General features: G+C 49.6%; 1 protein-coding gene across 1 annotated transcript in view; it reads left to right on the top strand.

Moving 5' to 3' along the window:
• The window catches only part of LOC140394804 (cyclic nucleotide-binding domain-containing protein 2-like), a 159,051-nt gene that overhangs the window by 81,371 nt on the left and 53,639 nt on the right, over positions 1 to 24,041 (top strand). Inside the window, 2 exon segments of the mRNA XM_072481993.1 lie at positions 1,019 to 1,170; positions 12,014 to 12,143. Coding sequence (XP_072338094.1) covers positions 1,019 to 1,170; positions 12,014 to 12,143 — 282 coding nt within the window.

Here is a 24,041-nt window from a genome sequence, read left to right on the forward strand (position 1 = left end):
GCAGAGCCGCTTTCGCGGTGATCTATCCCCTCCAAAGTGGCGTACTCACATCGACGGCCTCATGCTCTCCGCCCCCCCGGACCGGCCGAGTTCCCGACGGTGTCAGTCGCTTGTGCTATCATCCGTAGGGAACTCTGGCTTGGCGGCTGCGGACTCAGTCCAGCGGCACCACAATCGAGGGAGGGCTGATCCGCGGGCAAGGGGTCTTTGTCAGGGGCTGGGGGCACTGTTGGGGGCTGGTCCGGGGTGCGCGAGCCGGCCAAAGGGAGGGCACTATTTTTCAGACCGCATCCGTGAGCGGCCGCCACCATGTTGCACAGCGCAGCCACGGACCCGGCAATTCTCCGGGCCATATCAGCAGCTGGAGCCGGGTGCTCTAAACTGCTCGGCTGCTAGCCCCCAGCCAAACAGTGGATTAGTGGCCGTTTTACGCCGCATTTTCGGTCGTAAAACGGCACCATTCCCACGCCGGCATGGGGACATAGCCTCAGAATCGGAGAATCCAGCCCAGGGATTTCACTGGATGTGTGATCCTAAACACTGGTGAATGACCTACCTTGGCCTGACATCTTTGGCTGCATCAAGACAACTTGCGCGTTTCCTACTTGGTAAGGGTCAAGGAAAGTCTTGATTTTAAACATTTCACCCTTGTTTCCAAATCCTTTCATGACCTTGTGCCCTCAATATTCCTGTAATCGCCTCCAGCCCCACTGGGATATCTGCGCTCCTTCTGCATCCCCAATCATTAGTGTTCCATGCCGTAAATTCATTGGCCTGAGCACCAAGCTCTGGAATTCCCTCTGTAACCGCTCTCTACCTTGCTCTCCTCCTTTGGGACACAGCCTAAAACCTACCTCATTGTCCTGGCTTCTGGTCACCTGACATATTATCTCCTTAAAGTGGCTCAGTGTCCTACCCTGTTGTGAAGCACCTTGGGACGTTTCATTATGTTAAAGGCACTCCATAAACCTACGTTGTTGTTGTTGAACCAAGTGTAATCCCTGTGTTCCCATTGTAGGCAATACCAGTGCTGAAAGGCCTTCGGAGGAATTTCACTGCTGTCTGTACAGATGATACTGAGCTACTGGTGGTGGACAAAGAGGAATTCTTTGAAAACAGACTTGATCAGGTGCTAGTCGAAGAATCTCACCAGCGCTTTATATTTTTCAGGTAGAATAATTTCTACAGTTTTTTGTTGATTTGACATTCCTGACTTATTTCAAAAAGTAAAGAAAGAACATCCTATGTTTCACAAGTGGTGTGCGCTATTCCAAAGTTGTTTGTTCGTGCATGAGGCAGAAACTATTAGTAATGTTTCTTTTAACACAAGGCGGATGGAGCATTGTGGTGATTGTCCCTTTCAGGGCAACACAGCAGAGTAAGGGTCACCTGTCCTGGCTGACCAATTGGGACACAGAGTGGAGAATCATCCAAAGGGGAAGAGTTCTCCTCAGCAGAGGTATTTTAGAGCTAGCTGCAGACATGCAGCTGCTGTTGTAGATCCTTGGAAATAAATCCTTTGTTGTTATGGAGTCATAGATCTACAGCATAGAAAAGGCCCTTCCGTGCAAGACAAAGACAACCTCCTAAATATTCTAATCCCATTTTCCAGCACTTGACCCATAGCCATGTTATGCCATGGCATCGCAAGTGCACACCTAAATACTTCTTAAATGTAAAATGCCCTAAATTTGACCCTTAATTAGAAAAAAAATAATTGGGTACTCTAAATTTAAAAAAAAAAAATTAAAAATGAGGGACGCTGCCTCCTCCACCCTTTCAGGCAGTGAATTCCAGACTCCCACCATCCTTTGGATGAAAAGATTTCCCCTCACATCCCCTCTAAACCTCCTGCCCCTTACCTTAAACCTATGCCCCCTGGGCATTGATCCTTCTACCAAGGATCCTTCTCCCTGCCTACTCTATCTATGCACCTCATAATTTTATACATCTCAATCATGTCTCCTCTGCAACAACGCAAATTACCCCAGTCTATCCAATCTCTCTTCATAATTGAAAACTACCAGCACAGGCAACATCCTGGGCAATCTCCTCTGTACCCTTTCCAGTGCTGTCACATCCCTCCTATAATATGGATTCCAGAACAGCACACAATACTCTAGTTGTGGCTTAATTAAATTTTATACAGCTCCAGCATAACCTCCCTACTCTTAAACTCTATGCCTTGGTGTGGAGTTTGCACATTCTCCCCATGTTTGCGTGGGTCTCACCTCCAAAACCCAAAAGGTGTGCAGGGTAGGTAGATTGGCCATGCTAAATTGCCCCTTAATTGGAAAAAACAAATCTATGCCTTGGCTAATAAAGGCAGATATGCCTTCTTAACCACTTTATCCACCTGCCCTGCAACCTTTTTTCTTTATAAATGTTTTTTATCGGGTTTTTGAACAAAATGTATTTACAGTTATGTACACAGAATAAAATATATATATAGAAGAGATGAAAACTAAAAAAAAACCTGGTAGGATATTGTGCACTAGCTCAACAACAGCAACTCTGTACAGTTAGCAATATTATTTTTAACACATGAGTAAGCACCTGTTTGTGGTGGTGGGGGTGGGGGTGGGGGGGGGGGGGGGGGTGGGGGGGGGGGGGGGGGGGGGGGGGAGAGAGAAACTGGGGAGGTACATATACATTTGGGTGCCGGAGAAACAATTACAGTAGTTATGTCCAATACAGAGAGCTCGCATTCACGTCCGCTTCAGCCATTCGTCCCGTCTTTCGCCCATATTTTCCTTGCTCTCTGTTCCTGTGTTTGCCAAGTTTGTTATCGTTTCCCATGTTCTCCTTCTGGCTATCATTCCCTTGCCTCCCTTTCCCCCCGCCCCCCTCTGGTTCCCCTCTATTGTTCCCCGCTCCTCCCTCTTCCCGCCCCTCCCCCCATTCTGCCCCTCTTCCCCCCCTCCCCTTTTCCTGTGATTTGCCTTTCTTTTATCTTAGTTTTAGCTGTCCGCACCTCCCCCCCCCTCCCCCCCACCCCCGGTCTATCCCTCCCTCTCACGCCTTGGCTACTTTCCCCTGATTATTGGCTACCTGGCTATTCTTCTGCTTGTTCGTTGGCCACAAACAGATCCGGGAACAATTGGGTGAATGGCTCCCACGTTCTGTGGAAGCCGCCGTCTGACCCTCGGATGGCGAATTTGATTTTCCCCATTTGGAGAGATTCTGAGAGGTCGGACAGCCAGTCTGCAGATTTGGGTGGTGCTGCTGACCGCCAGCCGAACAGGATTCTACGGCGGGCGATCAGGGAGGCAAAGGCAAGGGCGTCTGCCCTTCTCCCCAGGAATAGATCTGGCTGGTCAGATACCCCGAAGACCGCCACTTTCGGGCATGGCTAGAAGAAGGCTGTCCAGTACCCCGCAAGTCTGGGGCAAGACCAGAACATGTGGGCGTGGTTAGCCGGGCCTCCTTATCGCTGTTCACATCTATCCTCCACCTCCGGGAAGACCTTACTCATTTGGGTTCTTGTTAAGTGTGCTCTCTGTACCACTTTTAGTTGCGTCAGGTTGAGCCTTGCGCACGTGAGGTGGAGTTGACCCAATACAGCACTTCACTTCAGAGTCCCCACCCTATTTCAATCCCCAGGTCTTCCTCCTATTTCTTTCTTGTTGCGTCCAGTACGGTGTCGGCCCTTTATACCAGTCGCTCATACATGTCGCTACAGTTCACTTTATCTAGGATGCTTGCGTCCAGTAACTCTTACAATATGTTTTTGAGTTGCAGGTACCTTAACTCATTCCCCCTGGAATTTCTCCGTCAGTTCGTCCAGTGTTGCGATCCTGCCGTCCGTATATAGGTCCCTAACTGTCAGTGTCCTTCCGTCCTGTCCCCACATTTTGAAGGTGGCGTCAGTCAGCGCTGGTGTGAACCTATGGTTGTTGCAGATGGGAGCTTTGTCCGACATTTTGGTCAGGCCAAATTGCTGCCGTAGTTGGTTCCCGGACTGGAGGGTGGCTATCACCACCGGGGTGCTGGAGTGTTTTATGGGTGGGGATGGAAGTGCCGCCATGACGAGGGCCCGGAGGGAGGTCCCTTTGCAGGAGGCCTCCTCCGCGCGCACCCACTTGGCTTCTGGCTCCTTGATCCATCCTCATATTCGCTCGGCTGTCACCTCCCAGTGGTAAAATCGTAGGTTTGGGAGGGCTAGCCCCCCCCCCTGGATTTTGTTTTTTGTAGGACCTTCTTTGGGATCCTAGCATTCCTACGAACGCCATGATTAGTTTGTCTGGTGCTTTGAAAAAGGCCTTGGGGATATAGATCGGTATAGATCTAAGTAGGAAGAGGTACCTGGGCAGTACGTTCATTTTGATCGTCTGGACTCTCCCCGCGAGGGAGAGTGGGAGTGTGTTCCATCTTTGCAGGTCCTTTTTTACTTCCTCTGTCAGACTGGTGAGGTTCCATTTGTGGATCCCTTTCCAGTCATGCGCTATTTGGATCCCCAGGCAGCGGAATTTGCGTTGGGCTTGTTTAAACGGCAGTCCCATTAGTGCTGCCCCTCTACTTGTGGGTGTACCGGGAAGATCTCGCTTTTGCTCATGTTGAGTTTGTAGCCCGAGAAGGCGCCAAACTCTTCCAGGAGCGTGATGATTCCGTCCATGCTGCTTTGTGGGTCTGAAATGTAGAGGAGCAGGTCATCTGCATAGAGTGAGACTCTGTGCTCTCTGCCGCCCTTTCAGATCCCCCTGCAGCTTTATGCTGCTCTAAGAGCAATTGCTAATGGCTCGATCGCTATAGCGAACAGCAGCGGGGCCAGTGGGCATCCTTGTCTGGTGCCCCTGTGCAGCTGGAAGTATCGGGAGTTGGTGTTGTTGGTCTGTACGCTTGCCATAGGAGTGTTGTATAGGAGCTTTACCCAGGAGGTGAACCCTGTTCCAAGCCCGAACCACTCCAGTACCTCTATGAGGTATTTCCATTCAACCCTGTCGAAGACCTTTTCTACGGCTAGGGACAGCATGGTAGCATTGTGGATAGCACAATTGCTTCACACCTCCAGGGTCCCAGGTTCGATTCCGGCTTGGGTCACTGTCTGTGCGGTGTCTGCACATCCTCTCCGTGTGTGCGTGGGTTACCTCCGGGTGCTCCGGTTTCCTCCCACAGTCCAAAGATGTGCAGGTTAGGTGGATTGGCCATGATAAATTGCCCTTAGTGTCCAAAATTGCCCTTAGTGTTGGGTGGGGTTACTGGGTTATGGGGATAGGGTGGAGGTGTTGACCTTGGGTAAGGTGCTCTTGCCAACAGCTGGTGCAGACTCGATGGGCCGAATGGCCTCCTTCTGCACTGTAAATTCTATGAATTCTATGAGACGATTACCTCTGATATTTTCTCTCCGGAGGGGGTCATTATCACGTTCAGCAGGCGCCTGATGTTCGAGGTTAGCTGTCTACCATTGACAAAGCCCGTCTGGTCCTCTGCGACCACCTCTGGTATGCAGCCTTTTGGCTAGGATTTTGACCAGTATTTTGGCATCTGCATTCAGCAGTGAGATGGGCCTGCATGACCAACGTTCCGTTGGGTCTTTATCTTTCTTAGGTATCAGCGAGATTGAGGCCTCTACTAGCGTAGGTGGCAGTGTGCCCCTAGCTAGCGAGTCTGTGAACATCTCCCGCAGGTGCGGGGCCAGTGCTGTTGCAAATGTTTTGTAGAAGTCCGCCGGGAGCCCGTCTGGTCCTGGCGCCTTCCCCGCCTGCATGGAGCTAATACTGTCCATGATCTCTCCCAGTGCTTGTGGTGCTTCCGGGCCCCATTTTCTGCCCTCCCCCATGAGGTATGTCCAATCCAGCAAGGAATCGTTTCATCCTGGACTCCCCGTTGGGGGCTCTGAGGTGTACAGCCTTTGGTAGAAGGCCTTGGAGGTTTTTAAAAATCTTTTCTGGTGCTGTTTCTAATGTACCTCTGGTAACCCTGAGTTGTGCAATTTCTCTGGTGGCTGCCTGCTTTCTCAGCTGGTGTCCCAACAGGCGGCTGGCTTTGTCTCCGTGTTCGTATAGGGTCCCCCGTGCCTGGCGGAGTTGGTGCACTGCTTTCCTGGTGGAGAGCAGATCAAAGTTCCTTTGTAGCTCTTTCCTCTCTGCCAGGAGCTCTACGGTCGGGGCCTCGGAGTATTTACGGTCTACCTCCAGTATGGAGTCGACCAGCTGCCTCCTAGATGCCCTTTCCTCCCTATCGCTTCGCGCTTTGAAAGCGATAATTTCCCCTCTTACTAGCGCTTCCGAGAACGTGGAGGGTGAGACCTCCCCGCTTTGGTTGTTCCCCGTGTACTCTGCTATGGCCTGCGATATCTTTTTGTTGAAGGCCTTGTCAGCTAGTAGGGCAATGTCCAACTTCCATGTGGGGCGTTGGGCCCTGCCCGTCTCCAGATATCACAATTGCAGAGTATTGCACTTTGTCTAGCCCCGGAAGCACCTTTTTCCCCACCACAAAGACGTCAACTCTGGTGTAAATGTTGTGTATTGAGAAGAAGAAGGAGAACTCCTTCTCCCCGGGTGGGTGAACCTCCAGGGGTCCACCGCTCCCATCTGTTCCATAAAGTGACCGAGTTCCTTTGCTATGTTTGAGGTTTTTCCCGTTTTGGAGCTTGATCAGTCAATGGTTGGTTCCTGTACACAGTTGAAGTCCCCCCCCCCATGATTAGTCAGTGCGTCGCTATGTAGGGGATTTCTGCAATGGCCTTTTTGATGAAGCTTGTGTCATCCCAGTTGGGCGCACCTGCCCTGCAACCTTAAGGGACTGGTGTACATGCACATCAAGATCCCTCTGATCCTTAATGCTTCCCAGGGTCCTGCCATTTATTATGTATTCCCTTGCCTTGTTTGTCCTGCACAAGTATATCACCTCACACTTCATAGAATCATAGAATCCCTACAGTGCAGAAGGAGATTATTCGGCCCATCGAGTCTGCACCGACCCTCCGAAAGAACACCCTATCTAGGCCCATTCCCTTGCCCTCTCCTCATAAACCAACCTAACCTTTAGAAACTAAGGGGAAATTTAGCATGGCTAACCAGCCTAACCTGCACATCTTTGGACTGTGGGAGGAAACCGGAGCACCCGCAGGAAACCCACGCAGACACGGGGAAAAATTGCAAACTCCACACAGACAGCCACTCAAGGCCAGAATTGACCTGGCGCTGTGAGGCAGCAGTGCTAATCACCGTGCCTTATCCAGATTGAATTCCATTTGCCATTGATCAGCCCATCTGACCAGCTGGTCTATATCCTCCTGTAATCTAAGGCTATCTTCCTACCAATTTTTGTATCATCCGCAAACTTATTGATCAACTCTCCTACATTCAAGTGTAAATGATTTATGTAAACCGCAAACAGCAAGTCTCTGGAAATGCATTATTATAAGTATAAATAGGGAAGTCTTTCTAAACTGTACAGGGTATTGGTGAGACCACACTTGGAGCAGTGTTCAGTTTTGGTCACTTTACTTGGGGAGAGACTTGCATTGGAAGCAGTTCAGAGAAGGTTCACCAGGCTGATTCCTGGGATGAAGTGGTTTGTTTTTTGAAGATAGGTTGAGTAGGTTTAGGCCTGCGCTCGTTGGAGTTCAGAAGAATGCCTCATCGCCAGAACGTGCAAATAAGCACCAAGACATAGCTTGGCTGGTAGCAAGAAGACACTCCCAGTCAGATCGGCCCTGCACATCTGGAGTCTCACCCCATTTGCAAGTTGCCCTTGAGGTGGCTAGTGAAGAGACTGTCGCTCCTCTCCTTGTGGAATGCAGCTTTGCAAAAGTCTGGAGACATATGCAGTGGTTTTTGTCAAGGTTTATTTAGAGCAGTTCAATGACACAGGACTCTGTGCTCGATGGGCTGTTCCTAGGGACACCACACCAAGACAAACATCAACTGCTGCTGGAGAATCATCAACTTTGTGAAGATATCTGGGTCACTGTCCGTGTGGAGTTTGCACATTCTCCCTGTGTTTGCGTGGGTTTCGCCCCCACAACCCAAAGATGTGCAGGGTAGGTGGATTGGCCACGCTAAATTGCCCCTTAATTGGAAAAAGTTAATTGGGTACTCTAAATTTATTTTTAAAAACACTTTGCGAAGATATTCTTTGGTCTGCCTGATGTTTGTTGTCCTGACTGTCCAAAATGTTCTTCTTGACCTGCAAACTGGTACATTTCAGAATCCAGGACTGCATTCTCAGTCCAAAGATGTGCAGGTTAGGTGGATTGGCCATCCTCATTTCATTTTTAAAATAAATTTAGAGTACCCAATTTATTTTTTCCAATTAAGGGGCAATTTAGTGTGGCCAATCCACCGACCCTGCACATCTTTGGATTGTGGGGGCGAAACCCACGCAAACACGGTGAGAATGTGCAAACTCCACACGGACAGTGACCCAGAGCCGGGATCGAACCTGGGACCTCGGCGCCGTGAGACTGCAGTGCTACCCACTGCGCCACCGTGCTGCCCGGATTTGCCATTCTAAATTACCCCTTGGTATCCACAGATGTGCAGGTTAGGTGGGGTTATGGGGCTAGTGAGGATAGGATGTGAAGGAGCGAGCCTGGGTGCAGTGCTCTTTTGGAGGGTTCGTGCAGACTCGATAGGCAGAATGGCATGTGACAGCTGTGGGTGCAATGGGGAAAGGTCACTGTGCAAGACCTTTCAGCCAAAGTGCATGGAGGGGCTAGGAATTGTACAGAAGCCCTCGGGCTGTATGACTCACATTGAATGAATGCAGTGAATATGACATGTATTGAATCTATTCGGATTGGATTGGATTTATTTATTGTCACGTGTACCGAGGTACAGTGAAAAGTATTGTTCTGCGTGCTGGTCAGGCAGATCATTCCGTACATGAAAAGAAAATACAAAGATGTGCAGGTTAGGTGGATTGACCATGCTAAATTGCCCTCAATGTCCAAAAAAAGGTTAGCTGGGGTTACTGGGTTACAGGTGGAGGTGTGGGCTTAAGTAAGGTACTCTTGGGCAGCATGGTGGCGCAGTGGTTAGCACTGCTGCCTCAACGCGCCGATGACCCAGTCTTGATCCCGGCTCTGGGTCACTGTCCGTGTGGTGTTTGCACATTCTCCCCGGCTTTGCGTAGGTTTTGCCCCCACAACCCAAAGATGTGCAGGTTAGGTGGATTGGCCACGCTAAATTGACCCTTAATTGTAAAAAATTAATTGGGCACTCTAAATTTATTTTTAAAAAGTAGGGTGCTCTTTCCAAGGGCCGTTGCAGACTCGATGGGCTGAATGGTCTTCTTCTGCACTATAAATTTTACAATAGGGCAAACATAAAATACACAATGTAAATACATAGACACAGGCATCGGGTGAATACGACTCGGTAGTGAAGTTGTGTGACGAGATCTGGGGTGGGATTCTCCGACCCCCTGCCAGGTCGGAGAATCGCCGGGGGCTGGCGTGAATCCGGCCCCCCCCCCCCGGTTGCCGAATTCTCCGGCACCGGAGATTCGCCGGGTGCGGGAATCGCGCTGCGCCGGTTGGCGGGCCCCCCTGTCGATTCTCCGGCCCAGATGGGCCGAAGTCCCGCTGCTGGAATGCCTGTCCCGCCGGCGTGGATTAAACCACCTCTCTTACCGGCAGGACAAGGCGGCGCGGGCGGGCTCCGTGGTCCTGGGGGGGGGGGGCGCGGGGCGATCTGGCCCCCGGGCGTGCCCCCACGGTGGCCTGGCCCGCGATCGGGGCCCACTGATCCGCGGGCGGGCCTGTGCCATGGGGGCCTCTTTTCCTTCCGCCTTCGCCATGGTCTCCACCATGGATGCGCATGCGCCGCCCGGCAATGTCATTTCCGCGCCAGCTGGCGGGGCACCAAAGGCCTTTGCCGCCAGTGGCGGGGTGGAAATCAGTCCGGCTCGGGCCTAGCCCCTCAAGGTGAGGGCTCGGCCGCTCAAGATGCGAAGGATTCCGCACCTTTGGGGCGGCGCGATGCCGGACTGATTTGCGCCGTTTTTGGCGCCGGTCAGCGGACATCGCGCCGATTATGGAGAATTTCGCCCCAGATCAGTCCATAAGAGAGTCGTTTAGGAGTCTGGTAACAGTGGGGAAGAAGCTGTTTTTGAATCTGTTCATGCGTGTTCTCAGACTTTTGTATCTCCTGCCCAATGGAAGAAGTTGGAAGAATGAGTAGGCCGGGTGGGAGGGATCTTTGATTATGCTGCCCGCTTTCCCAAAGCAGCGGGAGATGTAGACAGATTCAATGGATGGGAGGCGGGTTCGTCTGATGGACTGGGCTGTGTTCACGACTCTCAGAAGCTTCTTACGGTCTTGGGCCGAGCAGTTGCCATACCAGGCTGTGATGCAGCCAGATGGGATGTTTCCTATGGTTCACCTCTAAAGGTTGGTAAGAGTTAATGTGGACATGTCGAATTTCCTGAGGAAGTATAGCCGCTGTTGTGCTTTCTTGGTGGTAGCGTGGACGTGGGTGGACCAGGACAGGTGTTGGCGATGTGCACACCTTGGTATGCAGGTGTACTCAGGCACTAGGTATTCAGAGTGCAACATGGTCTATGTAGAAAACTTGAATATTATTGCAGTGTTGTGATAGCCATTTTGAAATGTTTTGTAATGTTCTTTCAGATATTTTACGAATAAAGTATATTTTTGCAGCAAAAAACAATTGGTGACGACGCAGTCACAGAACCATAGAAAAGGTACAGCACAGAAGGAGGCCATCTGGCCCATCTTGTCAAGGCCAGCCTGAGGCCACCCAGGTGCCTTTTCTAATGCCACCTTCCTGCACCGGTCCACAGCCCTGTAGCTTAGAGCACTTAAGGTGCAGATCCAGATACTTTTAAAAACAGTTTATGGTCTCTGCATCCAACACTAACTAGGGCAGTGAATACTAGATTCCTACTACCCTCTGTGTAAAAATGTTCTTCCTCATGTCACCTCCACACCTTCGGCCTCTTATCTTGAATCTATGTCCCCTGGTTCTAGAATTCTCCACTAAGGAAAACAATTTTATCATGTCCACCCTGTCTCTTTCCCTCATAATTTTGTACACCTCAATAAAGTCACCCCTCAGCCTCCTTTGTTCCAAGAAAAATAACCTTGTTTTTTCCAAGCGGTATTGAACATGGAATAGGGTGGGGGAGGGGGTGGCGTGGTTTGCAGTTGGTGGTAGGTAATGGAAGTTTATTTTGCACATGTTTGACCTGACACCATGAGACCCAGAATCAATGTGGATGACTCCCTTGGTCACTCCTATAAGCCTGGTGCCATCTCAAGTTGGTCTGTCAACAGCAAGTCTGAATTTTAATGTCTTCTGTAATGGAATAAACGATCCTATGGTACTTCATATGAGCCAGATCAAACAAGATCTAACACAGCCGCACAAGTAGATTTAAAACAGATGACCAAATGCTTGATCACATTGCAGTGTTCAAAATGGCCACCACGTTTGCTACAAAGGTGCAAAGGAGATTTCCCAGGATGTTGCCTGGAATGGAGAGTAGGCCTTACGAGGAAAGGTTGAGGGTGCTAGGCCTTTTCTCATTAGAACGGAGAAGAATGGGGGGTGACTTGAAAGAGGTTTATAAGATGATCAGGGGAATAGATAGAGTAGACAGAGAGAGTAGATAGAGAGGATTTTTCCCTGGGTAGAACAAACCATTACAAAGGGACATAAATTTAAGGTGAATGATGGAAGATATAGGGGGGATGTCAGAGGTAGGTTTTTTACCCAGAGAGTAGTGGGGACATGGAATGCACTGCCTGTGGAAGTAGTTGAGTCGGAAACATTAGGGACCTTCAAGCAGCTATTGGATAAGTACATGGATTACGGTAGAATGATGGGGTGTAGATTAATTTGTTCTTAATCTAGGACAATAGTTCGGCATAACATCGTGGACCGAAGAGCCTGTTCTGTGCTGTATTTTCTGTGTTAATACCACAATGCCTACAGATAAAAATGTCTTGATTGGCTGGAAAATGCTTTTAGACATCCAATCATCATGAAAAGCACTATACAAGTCTTTTATTTGACACAGATGGCTTTGTTTACTCTTCCAGATCACTGAAACTTTTGGAATCGTTACCTGACAGTTCTATCGAGATTCTTTCCGATTTCTCAACAACTGAGGAGTTCCTGTACGGCCAGGTTATTCCCAACAATCTGGAGAACCTCATTTTTGTGATTAAGGTGAATTTGTAAATATGAGGCGAGTCCTCCTGTGTTAAGGCCTGCTGCTGTATTGTACAGATCAAGAAGAACCCCAGGTTTCATCCTCTCCCTGGTCTTTGCTGAGTTCCCAGAATATGATTGAGACACTGGTGTGCATTTTGGAGAATGTTTTATATTTAATTCATAATCAAATGTTGGATCTATTTTCCAAAATTCAATAGGACTTATTTAAACTTAAAGACCGAGCGCTCATAGTGTTATTAGACATTAGGCAATAGCCCTTGAACATGGTTTTTGGACCTTTATAACCTGTTTTGGGGGGACAATTAAAAAAAAACATTTAAATTACCCAAATCCATTTTTTCCAGTTAAGGAGCAATTTAGCATGGCCAATCCACCTACCTGCACATCTTTGGGTTGTGGGGGCGAAACCCACGCAAACACGGGGAGAATGTGTAAACTCCACACGGACAGTGACCCAGGGCCGGGATTGAACCTGGGACCTCGGTGCTGTGAGAAAGCAGTGCTAATCACTGCGCCACCGTGCTGCCCTCTTTTGGGGACAATTTTGATGATTAGGTGTTGGAAGGTGTGAAGAAGTCATAGGTTGTCAAAGTTACAGAACAAGAATCAGAGGAAGAAGGGAGCGAGCTGGTAAGTTCAGTTGTGAGTCCAATAGGAGGAAAGATGGCAGGGCCAACTTGCCGAATGTCAGGGCGGCATGTGGCGCAGTGGTTAGCACTGAGACTGCGGCGCTGAGGACCAGGCTTTGAATCTCAGCCCTGGGTCACTGTCCGTGTGGAGTTTGCACATTCTCCCCATGTCTGCGTGGGTTTCACCCCCACAACCTAAAGATGTGCAGGTTTGGTGGATTGGCCACGCTAAATTGCTCCTTAATTGGAAAAAAAAATAATTGGGTACTCTAAATTTAGAAAAATAAACTTGCCGAGTGGGGTGGCGCCCGTTAAGGTGGATAAAGTGGCTGAAGTGATGGCAGGCGAGTTTGAGCGGCTGTTCTCTAAGCATTTTGATATGCATCGGAAAGAGATGATGAGCTCACTCAAGGAGTGGATGAGTGAGACTCTTGCACTGGTAAAGGAGGCTTTGACTAATACGTTGATGGAAGTGCAGGAGCAAGGAAGTTGAAGGCGGTGGATGAGGCATTGTCGCAGCACAGCGACCAGTTCACCTCGATGGGTGAGGAGCTATGGAGGCTGGGCGAAGGCAGCATTGTGTAAAAGCGACATGTGGTTTGGAATGGCGTACCCGGCGAAGCTGAGGGTGATGCAGCTCTTCTACTTTCAGATGGCGGAGAAGGCGGAGCCGTTCGTGAAAGCTGAAGGACCGCGACTGAAATGAGTTTGGACTTTGGGGATGTTGATCTTTCACCTTTTGCTTTTTTTTTTGTGTATCTCTTTTTTTCTTCGTTTTTGTTCTTATGCTTAAAGTAAGCATGTGGGCAGCATGGTAGCACAAGTGATTAGCACTGTGGCTATCACAGCGCCAAGGTCCCAGGTTCGATTCCCTGCTGGGTCACTTTCTGTGCGGAGTCTGCACGTTCTCCCCGTGTCTGCGTGGGTTTCCTCCGGGTGCTCCGGTTTCCTCCCACAGTCCAAAGACGTGCAGGTTAGGTGGATTGGCCATGATAAATTGCCCTCAGTGACCAAAAAAGGTTATCAGCAGTTGTTGGGTTACGGGGATAGGGTGGAAGTGAGGGCTTAAGTGGGTCGGTGCAGACTCGATGGGCCAAATGGCCTCCTTCTGCACTGTATGTTCTAAAGTTGTGTTTGGGAAGGGGTGGTTTGGGGTTGGTAATGATTAGCTGGGATTTGATGTGTTTTTTGGGGTCTGAGGGATTATTGGGTGGGGAGTTTGGAAGGTTTGGGTATGGGTGGATTTGGTTCTTTATGGGGGGATGGGCTCTGGCAGGGGCCACCTCACAAGCAAACATAAGTTGGCCCGTGAATGGGAGCGAGGTGGGGGGAGGGCTGCAGTCATTGGAACATGCATGGACAGGTTTTGCTGGACCTGGGAGTTGCGAAGGCTGGTGAGATGGGGGTGATAATAGAGAAGGTGTTCTCGAGATGAAGTGGTTGGGGTATTTCTGGGAAGGAGGGGTAGGGGGCTGACGGTGACTAGGGGCAGGGTTGGGTCCCGCCTGCTGGGCAGGGCCAGGAATAGAGGTTATGTTTGATAGGAGAGAGGGTGGGTGAGAGACCCCTGGGCAGGGTGGGGATATAGAACGTGCAAGGACTGGTGAAGCGAGCGAGAGTTTTCTTGCATTTGAAGAGCTTGAAAGCCGACATGGTGCTGTTGCAAGAGACCCACCTGAGGGTGAAGGACCAGTTGAGGCTTCAATAGGAATGGGGAGGTCTTGCCGTCAGTGGTATGGGAAGTGCTGAAGGCGGTAGTGAGGGGCGAGGTCATCTCGTTTAAGGCACAGTTGGACAGGGAGGCAAGGGAGGAATGGCAGCAGTTGATGGAGAATAATGTGGAGGTAGATGGAAGGTACCAGAGAATCTGACACCAGGTCCTCTGGCGAGGAGGAAGGAGCTACTTGCAAGGTTTAATCTTCTGTCCATGAGATAGGAGGTTCGGCAGCTGAGGCAGGTGAGCGGAGTTGTTTATGAATATGGGGAGAAGGCCAGCCGCTTGTTGGTAGGCTAGCTCTGCTGTCAGCGAGAGAGGTTGTTTGGGTTAGGGATGGGATGGGAGAGCTGGTGGTGACACTGGAGCAGGTGAACAAAGTTTTTGAAGACTTCTACAGGGGTTTATATAAGTCAGAGCCTCCGGAGGATGAGTCAGAAATGAGGGAGCTATTGGGACAGTTGAGAGGGCAGGATTGGAGGAGCCAGTGGGGGCGGATGAAGTGCAGGTGGCGATAGGGAGAATGCAGACGGACAAGGCATCAGGGCCTATGGTCTCCTTCTTGGAATTTTAGAAAAAGTTTACAGATGCGTTGGTGCCACTGTTGGAGGAGATATTTGAGGACGTGATGGCTTGGTGGCATTGCCAGAGACGATGGCTCTGGCATCCATTTCGTTGCTGCTTAAAGGGGACAAGGTGGAATGTGAATGTGGGTGCCACGATATTGGTGTAGGTGCTGGCGCTGAGGTTGGAGGAGTGCCTTCTGAAGGTGATTGGGGAGGATCAGACAGGGTTCATAAAGGGCAGACAGTTGTCATCAAATGTGCAGCGACTGTTGAATGTGGTGCTTTCCTCAGGAGAAGAGTTGCCGCTGGATGTGGAGAAGGTATTTGATCGGGTGGAGTGGAGGTATTTGTTTGCGGTGTTGGAGAGGTTTGGGATTGGGCCCAAGTTTGTGGCATGGGTGAAATTGTTGTATAAAGATCCGGCGGCGTGCGTGCGAACAAATGAGATGAATTCAGGGTATTTTCCATTGCACAGGAGAACGAGGCAGGGATGCCCCATGGCCCCCCTTCTGTTTGCACTGTCAATAGAGCCCTTGGCCATTGTGTTGAGGTGCTTGGACAAATTGAGGGGGATAGTGAGGGAAGAGAGAGCATAGGGTATCCCTGAATACTGATGATCAGTTCTTGTCAATTTTAGACTCAAACTCTCCTGTGGGAGTTATAATGGGAATGCTTAGGAGATGTGGGACATTCTCAGGCTACAAACTGAAAAAGTGGGAGTTTTGTGATGTCTTCTTCAGGAGCGGGAATCGGAGTGGGGAGGGGGTTGTTGCCATTTTGAGTGGCAACTACCTACTTCAGGTATTTGGGAGTGCAGGTGCTTTGCTCCATAAGTTAAACTTTACCAGTCTGGTAGGTAGGGTTAAGGCAGATCTACTGAGGTGGGATAGTCTTCCCCTGTTGTTGGCCGGTCAGCTGCAGGCTGTGAAGCTGAATATTCTGCTGCTGTTTTTATCGTTCTTTCAGTGCCAACTTTGCCAAAGTCGTTTTCTAAGGGGGCGGACAAGTTGGTTTTGTTTTTTGTCTGGGCAGGTAAGCTGACTAGGATTAGAAAGACGGTACTTCAGAGAGAGCAGCAGTCAGGGGGAGGGGGGGGAGGAGGTTGGGCCTTCTGAAATTATTATACTATTACTGGGTGGCAAATGTGGAGAAGGTGCAGGGTTGGAGTAGGGAGATGGAGGCTTTGTGGGTGAGGATGAAGGCAGGTTCTTGTGGGGGAAAGGGTTGCGGGCGCTGGCAACGGCGCTGCTCCCGTTTATCCCAGGTAGGTATCTGGGGAGTCCTGTGATGGTAGCCATGCTGAAAATATGGAGGTTATTTCGGATGCACTTCAGGTTAGGGGCGGGGCTGAGGTTGATGCTAATCAGAGGGAAGCATGGGTTTGAGCCTGGGAGGATGGATGCGAGGTTTCGGGAGGAAAGAGGCGTGATGGAAATGAAGGACCTGTTTTTGAAAGGGCATTTCACAAGTTTGGGTGAGTCGGGTGAAGTTTGGGTTCCCGTGTGGGGAGGGTTTTAGGTACATGCAGGTTCGGGACTTTGCGAATAAGGTCTCTCCGGCCTTTCTGGAAGCACCATCCTCCTCCTCGTTCGTGATGGGGTTGGAGGGTGGCATCGCTTCGGCAATTTATGGGAGGATTTTGGAGGAGAATAAGATGCTCTGAAGGGGCTAAAGCTGCAGAGGGTGAATGCCTCAACCTCATGTGCGAGACTGGGGTTGCTACAGCTCAAGGTGGTACACAGGGCACACCTGATGAAATCGAGGATGAGCAGCTGTTTGAAGGGGTAGAGGATATTTGTGAACGGTGTGAAGGGGCCTAGCCAATCATGTACATATATTCTGGTCCTGCCTGAAGTTGGAGAAATTTTGGAGGTCGTTTTTCAGCACCATTTCAGCGATCTTGGTAATTTGGAAATTTGGCATGTCCACATTAATTCTTACCAACGTGTACAGATGCACCATAGAAAGCATCCTATCTGGTACGGCAACTGCTCGGCCCAAGACCGTAAGAAACTATAGAGATCGTGAACACAGCCCAGTCCATCACGCGAACCCGCCTCCCATCCATTGACTCCATCTACACCTCCCGCTGCCTTGGGTAATCAAAGACCCCTCCCACGCGGCTTAGGTTGGGGCTGGTTTAGCACAGTGGGTTAAACAGCTGGTTTGTAATGCAGAACAAGACCAGCAGCGCGGGTTCAATTCCTGTACTGGCCTCCCCGAACAGGCGCCGGAATGTGGCGACTAGGGGCTTTTCACAGTAACTTCATTGAAGCCTACTTGTGACAATAAGCGATTATGTTGCTGATATTCTCCTTGGTTCAATTGCTCTGTTTTATTACCTTTGCTCTCGAGTCGCCAGGTATCTTTATGATACCGCCACGAGGTTCAAGTCCGAGTAATGATCAATAACCCAATTAGTAAGATTTAAATCAAAGCACATTTATTATACACATTAATCGCTACTCATGCACAAATTCTACGTCTAAGCTACTTCTACAACTAACAGGCCTATATTTAACTTTGGACTGGCCCACCAGGTCAGGAGAACAAATGGCCTTTCGTTCGGCTTCTGAGTCTGCGGGATTTGAAGTTGGTACGGATTGGTAGCTAGGAGCGCCTATCTCGTAGCGAGCGTTGAATTAAGACTTACTGGTTTCGGTGATCACTGGAGTCACTGCACCGGTCACGGTCAATGTTGGTTTGTGTTGCTGGGTGACCCGGGCAGGAAGAAGAGAGTGAAGGGGAGCTGCTGAAGAGAGCGATTTGAACTTGGGGCTTAACTCTTATAGTCCCCAGGGGCTTCCTGCCTTTCGGGGCAGACCCCGTACCTGGTCCCAAGTGATTGGACTTTGTCCCAATCGCTTGGTTCGATTTTCTCCAATACTGGAACGGTTCCCTGATCGATGGGCGGTCTTGAGGTGCTCGTTCACCTCCTTTGTGTTGGCTCCTGCTGGCGCCGAGGAGTCTGGCTTTGCTTTCTGTGTCAAAAATGTTACTTATTGTTCCCGGGGATTGCTCATCAGTATGCAGATAGCTGCTACTTTGTTATGCTGATGGCCGCTGGTATCGATGTTGTCTGGCTTTTGCAGAGGTAAATACACAGAAAACCTGCAGCCACTGGTTTCTGTCTTGTTGGCTGATTTTCCCATCAGCCTTTGCCGTTCGCCATTTTAAATCGGGAGTTGGCCACTTTAGGTGGCTACGTTCCCTCCTTGTGATCCTAACGCGAAGCGTGAAGGATCACACAACTATGTTGCTTTCCATTCCCTTACCTGGGGGGGCACTTCTTTCATGGCCTCTACACTGACCATAACTATGCAAAAAAATTTTAACTGACAACTCTAAGGGGCGCTATGTCAAACAGGGACATGCATTACAAAACAAAAAACATGGGAACCTCTAACTATTCTTAATACACTACACTCACTTAAACATTTCATCATTCTACCTTCCTCAACCATACAAACAAAATCATAGCAGTTTATACACATTTCTCCTGGCTTGGCAGTCAAGCTCAGGATCGTACAATTTGCTCATGAACAGTTCTTTACATTTCTTTATTTACAATAAAACCGCAAATTAATGCTCTTTATTAGAGATCGTGGGGGTCGGGGGTCTGGTCGTATCCAAAAATAGGGGATCTGATCCTATATACCGGGGTTCGAGCGTGGTAGGCTCTCCTTCTCCATTTCCTTAGACGCATACTCTGCACGATGCAGCAGAGTATCGCCAATACCAGTAAGGTTCTATTACATATGACAGAGAGTACCAGGTTATAAACCCTGCACACCAAGATGGTGTCGCTGGTGACTGGGCTCTGGGTGCTGCGGGGAAGTGAAACATTAACGGCTGGGGGGCTTGATGTCATGGGGTTCGCGTTCACTCACAACCAAATGTTCATTAAGATAAGCAATCCGGAGAATGTCTTCATGGTGTTTCTTCTTTTCTTTCCTTCTCTTCTCCGGTCCTGGAGCTTCTGGAGTTCTGTGGAAACAAGCATAGTATCTGTAACTATCTTGGTTTAACATCTCATACGATAGTCTGTCTGTCCCTTAGTGCCAATTACTCCCTTTATAATTGGTCACTATGTGTGACTCGCTCATTTTTTTTTTCAAAAACCGAATTTTAGGACAAGTCACACTTTCAAACAATGAACCAGTGCGAGCCGTCTCGCAGACTGTGCAATTTACCATCCAAATGTTTCAGGATGTAAATAGCATGTGGTTGGCATCATAAGGGTTACCTGAAACAAAACAAAACTTTTTGAACTAAATTGCCAAAATGAGGTGCGTATGGGCCGCGACGGGTAAGAGATGGATGGAGTCCCCGGATAGGACGGCTACCAATGCCGTGTCTCCCCTATCCGAGCGTAGTTGACCAGAGGGGGGGAGGTCCCAGGCAGGGCAGGTCCCAAGCCGTTTCTCCACTGCCTGAGCAACCGACAAGAACGGTCAAGAAATGTAGTCATCGTGGTGGGGCTGCCGTAGTGGTTCTTCCCTCGAACCAGAAGGGCAGTTATGAACGGGCGTGTGGTATCTGTCGACAGACAAGTTCCGCTGATCTGGGACCTTAACAAGTCTCTGCAGACAAACTAGTTCCTCTGAACTAGCGTCTGGCCAATAGCAAGTCTCTGTGGGCAAGTCCTCAGAGGTTTCGGTCGAAAAGGCATGGGGCCGTGAAATTTTTTTTCCTGTCTGACATACAACATTTAACAAAACACTACAAACAACATAAAACATGCTGCAGGTTCCATCAGAATACGGGACATCGTAAATCAGATTTGGGCTGGGGTGTAACTAGTATATGGAGGGAGTGAAGCGTGACCGAAGAAGAGAGGAAGGAGGAGCGAAACAAAAATGAAGTGGCCTTGCTGAGGTAACGCTGCCATGAGAAGTGGTGGGTAAGCGCTCACAGTTTGCATGGGGCAGCTGGGACCTTGTAGCTGCTGTGGGTGGTGTTCTCTTTCATATCTGGGGGCTAGTCTAGCTGGTGGGGGTCTCCTGCAATCTTGGGCGAAGTGTCCTGACTGCCCACAGTTGTAACATGACCCCTGGGGCACATAAGGTGGAGCAGGCTCTCTGGTGCATTGTTCCCTTGGGTATGGTTCCCTGGGTGGGGGGTCGGGGCTGTTGGTGTCTTTGCTGGTTCGGAGGGCATTTGTGGGCTGATTCCGTTGCTGTTTCAGGGGGGCTTGACATTCTTGTGCATAATGTCCTAATTGTCTGCAATTGTAACACTCCGGTGGTTTCTGTGGGGGGCTGTTCCTTCCTTCGTTTACCCATGCGGGGTTCTGGTGCGTTTTAACTGGATGCATATCTGCCTGCTCTTCCTCGGGTTTCCTAACTGCGGGTTTGTCTGCTTCTGCCTGCTGTTCTTCGGGATTTTTGTTCATGGGTTTGTTTTGTACAGACTGCTCCCAGGTGCGGGACAATCTTTTAAAAACCCATTTCTCATTGTGGGCTTCCTCTGTGGGGTCATAATTCGCACAAACTTTTTCTCCTGTTTCTGTGGCATGGGAGATAAGGGTGCGGGTCCATTTGGCCATGTTGTCTGGGGACAAATGGGCGCGGTCTAAGTCTCCAAAGACTGCTGCAAAGTGGATCCACAGGCGTCCAGCAAACGCTGTGGGATGCTCGGATTTCTTTTGCCTGCATTTGTTGAGGCCATCTACGGGGTCACCCCGGTTATACCCGATCGCATCCAGGATCGCCGTATGCATTTCTGCAAGGGTGCCTCCTCCTACATTCTGTGGGTCGGGAAGGGCTGCGGCTACTGAAGGGTCGAAACTTAAAACTGTGAGCTTTACATGCTCTCGCTCATCCAGGCCGTACATGGTCGCCTGATGCTTAACTGCAGCAAAGAAATGGCGGGGGTCTGAAGTGGGGAGGAACGGTGTGATCTTCTCGCACGCGTCCCGTAATTGGGTCACTGTTAAGGGAATGGAGTATAGAAATTCCGCATCGTCCGATGTGGCTGTGCGGTGGGTGGTCACTGGGTTCATTGGAGCTTGAACTATCTGCTGTGTGGGGAGTTGGGGCGCTTTCCTCTTTTGTGGCTTTCCCTGCGCCCATGTTCCCTGAACATATCTCTGAGCTGTTTCATTCAATTCTTCCCAATCAGGGCCGTCTTCCTGATCTAATTTCGCTCCAAAGGTTTCCTGGAAGCCTTTCTGAACTGAAAGCAGCGATTGCAGCTCTGCAATCTGCTTCCGGCACTTTGCGTGATCCAATGTGCTTTGTCTTTGTTCTGTGGTGGCAGCATGGAGTGCCCTTAATGCTGCCTTTAGGTCACTACACTGTCTCTGTAATGCCTCTACCTGCTTTTCTGTTTCTTCACGTACCAGGACGGCACGTTGCGTGTCCTGATAGGCCTTTTCATATTGAGACTGGAAGCTGCTTAAGTGCGCCAGACAAGACTGGTGTGCCCTTTTGGCATCCTCCACCTCTCCATCTTTTGCTGCCAACTTCCTTCTCAATTCCAAACTCTCCTTTTCTACCTCGCTTACATCGACCTTACTCATTCGATGTATGCCCTCAACTTCTTTCTCCTGGAGCGTCCTAACGACCTCCTCTGTGCCTCGCAATTGTGCCAAGCAGGACACGATTGCAATCAGCTTGCGAGCTTTCCCCAAGCTCTTTTTGTGGATCTCGCTCAGGTTCTCCCACCAAGTATGTCCTATACTCCTGGGGCCTGATTCCTCGTTGTCACAGAATTCATTCGAAAGGGGCCATCCTTTCCCTTTGAGATAATTCCTGATCTCTTCCTCCCAAATGGGACATTGTCCCACTCTACTGCTGCTGGTCGCTGTGACCGCAAATTCCTCTGGGTTCATTCGGCGCTGCATTGCCATCTTTCCTATCCGAATGCTGCTCTTCAAATTTGGGACAGGGGTATTAATCCGAATGCTGCTCTTCAAATTTGGGACAGGGGTATTAAGGCGGTGCTGTAAATACGGGTACGGCTTTCGCTACTTTCCGAAATACAAACTTCCGACAGTTTTGTCGCAACAAAAAATCTATCAGTTTTACCTTATCACCCTGTTAGTTACGCATGCATACACACACTTCCGAATTATGAGTATTGATCAGAACTGCTTGAATACTTGTGGTTTTCTGTTTCCAATTGGATCTCTAATTCAAATTCTGGGTTCTACCGGAGTGGTTTTCCACTTCGCCAGGTATCTTTATGATACCGCCACGAGGTTCAAGTCCGAGTAATGATCAATAACCCAATACACCGATTAGAAAGATTTAAATCAAAGCACATTTATTATACACAGTAATCGCTACTCATGCACAAATTCTACGTCTAAGCTACTTCTACAACTAACAGGCCTATACTTAACTTTGGACTGGCCCACCAGGTCAGGGGAACAAATGACCTTTCGTTCAGGTTCTGAGTCTGCGGGATTCGAAGTTGGTACGGATTGGTAGCTAGGAGCGCCTATCTCGTAGCGAGTGTTGAATTAAGACTTACTGGTTTCGGTGATCACTGGAGTCACTGCACCGGTCACGGTCAATGTTGGTTTGTGTTGCTGGGTGACCCGGGCAGGAAGAAGAGAGTGAAGGGGAGCTGCCGAAGAGAGCGATTTGAACTTGGGGCTTAACTCTTATAGTCCCCAGGGGCTTCCCGCCTTTCGGGGCGGACCCTGTACCTGGTCCCAAGTGATTGGACTTTGTTCCAATCGCTTGGTTCGATTTTCTCCAATGCTGGAGCGGTTCCCTGATCGATGGGCGGTCTTGAGGTGCCGTTCACCTCCTTTTTGTTGGCTCCTGCTGGCGCTGAGGAGTCTGGCTTGGCTTTGTGTGTCAAAAATGTTACTTATTGTTCCCGGGGATTGCTCATCAGTATGCAGATAGCTGCTACTTTGTTATGCTGATGGTCGCTGGTATCGATGTTGTCTGGTTTTTGCAGAGGTAAATACACAGCAAACCTGCAGCCGTTGGTTTCTGTCTTGTTGGCTGATTTTCCCATCAGCCTTTGCCGTTCGCCATTTTAAATCGGGAGTTGGCCACTTTAGGTGGCTACAATTATTATTATTATTCTCTCTTACAACCTCTTCCATTGGGCAGGAGACACAAAAGTCTGAGAACATGCACTAACAGATTCAAAAACAGCTTCTTCCCCGCTGTTACCAGACTCCTGAATAATCCTCTTATGGATTAGTCTGATCTCTTCACACATCTTCTCTACTGAGTAGTACTGTACTCCTGTATTCTTCACCTGCTGCCTGTGTCTATGTATTTACATTGTGTATTTATGTATGTCCAATGTATGTTCTTTTCATGTATGGAATGATCTGGCTGAGCTGCTCGCAGAACAATACTTTTCACTGTACCTCGGTACACATGACAATAAATAAATCCAATCTTGCATGTGTACCTGGAACCAGGCCCACCGGGGGACATATTTGGTGTGTCAGACTTGCCGGAGTTGCAGGTGGGAGCGGGGGCAGATGTTTTTATTTATTTATAAACTTAGAGTTTCTAATTATTTTTTATCCAATTAAAAGGCAATTTAGCGTGGCCAATCCACCTACCCTACACATCTTTGGGTTGTGGGGGTGAGACCCACGCAAACACGGGGAGAATGTGCAAACTCCACACAGACAGTGACCCGGGGTGGGAATCGAACCCGGGTCCTCTGCACCGCGAGGCAGCAGTGCTAACCACTGTGCCAACGTGCTGGAGAAATGTTTAGCCTTCACCGCAATGATCACTCGCAATGGGGCTTTGTTGGGGTGGAGGTCAGCCTCTCCACCATGTGCCTCGGTGTGGCTGGGGAATTGAATAGAGTTCCTGCTTTTTCAGTGAAATTTACCCGAAGAAGGCGAATGAGCCAGCCGGGGTTGGAAACGGGTGCGGAGGCAGATGTTACAGCCTTCGCCTCATTGATCGCCCAAAGGCGGATCCTGTTGGGATGGAGAGCAACCTCTCCACCCTGTGCCCTGGCGTGGCGGGGGGAGCTGCTGGAATTCTTA

Source organism: Scyliorhinus torazame, chromosome 2, assembly GCF_047496885.1.
Source record: "Scyliorhinus torazame isolate Kashiwa2021f chromosome 2, sScyTor2.1, whole genome shotgun sequence".
In the NCBI taxonomy this organism is placed as follows: domain Eukaryota; kingdom Metazoa; phylum Chordata; class Chondrichthyes; order Carcharhiniformes; family Scyliorhinidae; genus Scyliorhinus; species Scyliorhinus torazame.